This window comes from Triticum urartu, unplaced genomic scaffold (assembly GCF_003073215.2).
Source record: "Triticum urartu cultivar G1812 unplaced genomic scaffold, Tu2.1 TuUngrouped_contig_9700, whole genome shotgun sequence".
Classification (NCBI taxonomy): domain Eukaryota; kingdom Viridiplantae; phylum Streptophyta; class Magnoliopsida; order Poales; family Poaceae; genus Triticum; species Triticum urartu.
In genome coordinates this window covers 3133-8287 of record NW_024120771.1, presented here as the reverse complement: position 1 = coordinate 8287, position 5155 = coordinate 3133, and the positions used below count along the sequence as shown (strand labels likewise).

The 5155-nt window shown below is 41.1% G+C and overlaps 1 protein-coding gene across 1 annotated transcript; it reads left to right on the top strand.

Moving 5' to 3' along the window:
- Positions 1-2299: 2299 nt before the first annotated feature.
- Positions 2300-4666, top strand: LOC125532359 (the record flags this gene model as incomplete). The annotated part of the gene is given in 4 exon segments (XM_048696444.1): positions 2300-2381; positions 2475-2577; positions 3544-3755; positions 3864-4666. Coding segments are annotated over 3 exon segments (810 nt in total). The 3' UTR covers positions 4369-4666.
- Positions 4667-5155: the final 489 nt, after the last annotated feature.

The window sequence follows — 5155 nt, the reverse complement described above, 5'->3', positions numbered from 1 at the left end:
GCCTGATCGCCGTCGCCGACGTTCTCCGATGAACTACGCGACGAACCATCTCCTTCTTCTCTCCCGCGTGCAGTCCAACCCTAGCCGGGTCGTCGGGAGGCAAGATCTTGTCGACCGTCGTTGCCACTTCGTCTTCGTCATAGCCGGAGTGAAAGAACTCGTAGATGAGATCCGACGGCGTCGGCGACGGCGAGGAAGCCGCCGGGGCATCCCCGTCACCGTCCGCATCGTCTTCATCAGAGTCTGCCAGGGCCCAGAACCGGCCTCCGACTCGCCTCGTATCCCAGGGGATGGGGGCGGCGCCCCCGCGGTCGCCACTCCGGTCGCCTCCGGAGTCGCCCTCATCTTATCATGCGATGAGATGAGCTATTTATCCACGCGTGCCCAGAATCGTGTATTATAGAGAATGAAGATCATTTGTGGTTTCTAAATCCTCTGGTCTATGTAACCTGAAGGAAAAAAATCTAGAGTGTCCTAGCTTGGCAGGTGGACGGTTGTACTTGTACTACTACCAGGGGAGAAGCCGTGGAAGCCTCCTGCCTGACAAGATCAACTGCTACAGACTGACTGCAGTTCAGTTCAATTTAGTGAAGAGAATTATTTGTGTATCTTATATTATGAAAACAATTAGTTATGTAGTTGCATGAAGACAGAGTATTTGTGATTTGTATTTTTTTCAGTTGGTTTGCTGTAACCTGAAGCTTTTATGGGTTGAGTGAACAATACTGTAGCTACATGAAGACCAATTGTGATCTCGTCTGGGACAGGAGGAGTGGCGATTTGGTTTTTTTCTTGTGTAATTTCCTTGTAGATAGATAAAAACCAATGGTACAAGGGTGGTGGTACGGAGAGATTAAGTAGGTACATAAAATGCTTTAATAAAGATTTTTTTGTTATGATTTACACCTTAATTTTCTTAAAATTGATTATTTCTTTCCTAATCAATGTGATTGAGTGATTTTTCTTAAAATCGATTGTTTGTTTTCTAATTAATGTGATTGAGCGATTTAAGGTAAGGTTAATTAATTTAGATTTGATCTTCAGATATTAATCATGATTAATTTAGATTTGATCTTTAGATATTAATCATGATTGATTCTTTTACATAAAGACATTACTCAATAATTTGCGCCAGTATGGAAAGTTCTGATTTGTTTAGATTTTTTTCATTGTGTGAGATGGGTGACACGAAAATAAACCAGTGGAGTGAGGGGAGGGGACAAAAAAAGTCAAGTCGAAATAACCGGACGAAAGTGGGGGATGCAATCCTACCAGCTGCCCCATTAGGAATAGAGATGGTATATATCAAAACCATACCATGATAATTTGGTATATATAGAAACCGAAGCATATTTAATTTCATATTGTATTTACCAAAGTATTAATATTGTACAAACCAAAAAAACATATAAACGAATCATGTAAAACGAATAAACCGAATGCACAGGGTGAGTTTTCATAGTTTTAAATTATTTTTGCATTAGTTTTTTGGTTATATTTTTCATATTCTTTTCTCTTGGTTTACTTGTTCAATTTTCATTGTTTTTTCATTTTTCTTTCTTTCTGTTAGTTTTGATTCTACATTTTTCATACATGTGGAGAAAATTTTCCCAAAACATGTTTAATTATTTTTAAATGCTTGACTAACATTTTTAATACATGGTCAATATTATTTCTATATACATTTTACATTTATTAAATGATTGATCAAAATTTTACAAATACCAATTTAACATTTTTAATATATTACCAGATTAAAAAAATACATGGTCAACATGTTTTAAATGATTGTTTATCATTTTTAAAATACTTGTTCAACATTTTTTTTCAGATTCTTAATTAACATTTTAAAAATACATAATCAACTTTTTTCACAGACATTGTATACATTTTTGTATGCATGTGAAACATTTTCTCTATGCACATTCAACATTTTTTAAATGCTCGGTTACCATTTTTCCAAAAAAATTATGTAAAACTTCTTTGTGATATATAGTTATTTAGAATATTCGTAATATTTAAAATTATAAACGTAAATGATTTTTTTTAGAAATAACGGATATGAAAGAAAAAACGAAACGAAAAACAAACAAGGAAACGATGCCGTGGCCTGCCGAGCGGCTGGGGCGGGGGGGAGAAACAAAAAAAAAACAAGGACACGAGGCCGGGGCCTGCGGAGCGGCTGGGCCGGGGGCTCCACCGACGCGAGACATAGGGCCGATGATGGTTGGTGAGTGGATCGCATTCTCATACAAGGCCCAGCAAGTATTTATTACTTGCGCGGCCCTCTTCCCCTGGTATGGTCGATTCTCCTCCTCGGCGGCGGGAGGCCAACAGCGAGGAACCCTAACCCTAACCCTAACCGCGCTCCGATCCGCAAGGTAGGCTTGATTCCTCGAACCCTCGATCCGCAAGGTAGGTTCCCACCCGGCCTGATTTCGCTTCTTCGGTGATTGACTCGTGCTTGTCTGCAGGCGTGCGACGATGGCGGCTTCCCTCCGCGCGGCGGCGACGAGGATGCTGCGCCCGGCGGTGCTTCCAGGGGAGGGGCTTCGCCGGATCTTCCGCACCCAGCAGGTATCTTCTCCGTCCTTGTTGCTCTGATTCGTGGAGCAGGGTCCTCCCTTCTTCTTCTTTCCATACTAGTATTTTTCTATTACATCACAGGGATGCGCGCGTGTCCTTGAAACAGGCACCTTATTAATTGATTTCCGTTGGTAGATGATTAACTTCCCAGCACGAAATCCTTGATATTTTGGTAAAATTGACATGGTTTGGTCAACGATTTTTACATTTTGCTGTGCCATTGGTTGGTAGATGATCAACTGCCCAGCATGGATGTGCTCATGTTTTGGTACAATTCAACATCGTTTGGTCTCCAGTTAGTCTTACATTTTGCTGTACCATTGGTGGATGATCACTTCCTTGCATGAATGTGGTGATATTTTGCTAAAAATCGACATCGTTTGGTCTCCAATTTGTTTTATAATTTGCTTGAATGCCCTTGATATTTCGGTAAAAACGACATAATTTGGTCTCCAACAAATTTTATATTTTGCTGTGCCATTGGTAGATTATCAACTGCCTAGCATGAATGTGGTGATATTTTGGTTAAGCCGGCATCTTTTGCTCTCCAATTAGTTTTATAATAATTTGCTGTGCCATTGGTAGATTATCAACTGCCTAGCATGAATGTGGTGATATTTTGGTAAAAATTGGCATCGTTTTGTCTCCAATTAGGTTTATATTTTGCTGCACCAATGGTACATGATCAACGGCCTAGCATTAATGTGGTGATATTTTGGTAAAAATTGACATCGTTTTGTCTCCAACTAGGTTTGTATTTTGCTGCACCAATGGTACATGATCAACTGCCTAGCATGAATGCGTTGATATTTCGGTAAAATTGATTTTTTTTTTCGCTGCAACTAGTTCTGTCTTACTTTTCAAGATATAAGGTGTGCTTGCTTGCTCTACGTAGACCACATGTCTTCTGAAGATTATTTTTCAGTTACCAAAATCTTAATGCTGCTGTGTTTTCAGCTTTCCAAATCCACCCGTGCCTACGAGGAAGGACACCGTCCGTCGATTTTTACCTTGAAGGAATACCGTGCGTCGCGTATCCAGGAGACGAAGGAGCAGCTGTATGATCTCATTGCCGGCGCCGAGGCCAATTCCAAGACCTTCTTGCTGAACAAGAGTCTGCTCAAGGATCTCTCTACACAAGTCAAGCCTAGACCAGAGGACCCTCATTGGTACAGTATCAACCATATGCAGACATAGACGTCTGCTTTATTTTTCATCCACCACAGGAGTTCATATATATATAGTAATTCTTACCATATCATCCCATCTACCTGTAGGTGCAAGATAAGTAGAACCAAGAAGGTGACTGACATTACTATGTCAGCGGGTATTCTTGCTATTTCTGGGCTCACTTATTATGCCTTGACTTCCTGTCCTGAAATCGTAAAGTTTGGTGATTATCTTGTTACTGCTGAGAGTGTGCCCATGATACGAGAGAGACTGCAGAGGCAAGCAGTACAAGAGAGACTGAGCAAGCAATATGGATATCAGCCTGTTGCTGCTGCTGAGGGAGCGGACAAGCAAGATGGATATCAGCGTGTTGCTACTGCTGAGGGAGCGGACAAGCAGGATGCATATCAGCCTGTTGCTGCTGCTGCGGGAGCGGACAAGCAAGATGGATATCAGCCTGTTTCTACTGCTGAGGGAGCGGACAAGCGAGATGGATATCAGCGTGTTGCTACTGCTGAGGGAGCGGACAAGCAAGATGGATATCAGCCTGTTGCTACTGCTGAGAGGGAGCGGACACAAGCAAGAGGAAACTTGCAAAAGCAAGCTGAATGAAGACGAAATGCATCTCTTGTTTGATGGAGAAGCAAGACTGATATCAGTTCCATTCCAGCACTATATTATGTAGTATGTCTCTTGAAATATATATATGTCTATCTATGATCTGCCACCTAGAAGTTAGTAGTAGTATAACTGGATGATCTGTGACTGCATTGTAGGATATGTGTTATGTTGCTGGCATGGTACGTATGTTACCCTTTGAAGTCTAGAACTTTGGAGTGGTATTTTAACTTAACTGGACGATCTGTGATGGCGTTGTAATATATATGTGATTTGCTGCCGTGTTATGTTACCCTTTGAGTCTAGAACTTTAGTGGTAGTGGTAGTAGTAGTAGTATTACTGGATGATCTGTGATGATTTGCTTTGTTGCTGACAATATTCTTCCCCTTTTATCTCTGAAGGTGATGGGCAGTCCAAGTAATGCACGATATGTTTATGAATGACCGTCTTTCTTCTCTTCTTCCAAAAAAAGACTGAATTCTGATCAGTTTGGTAAGGTCTTCCTGAATGCTACTCCTATATAGGCTAGGCTTGGGAATCCTTTGCCTATAATTACAATGGTATGCCACATGGAATTGTGTGCATGGAGAGGGTTAGTGTCAGAGATAGGAAAAGGGTGTCCAACAAGAAGCTGACGGGTTAATTACAATACTACTAGTATCACCTTATCTCTGTTTGGGAGGAAGCATCATCGCTTTTCTTTCATCGTATTAAATTACAAGAATGATGTCACATGTATGAGACGGAATCCCTTGATTTCTGTCAAGTGATCGATGAATA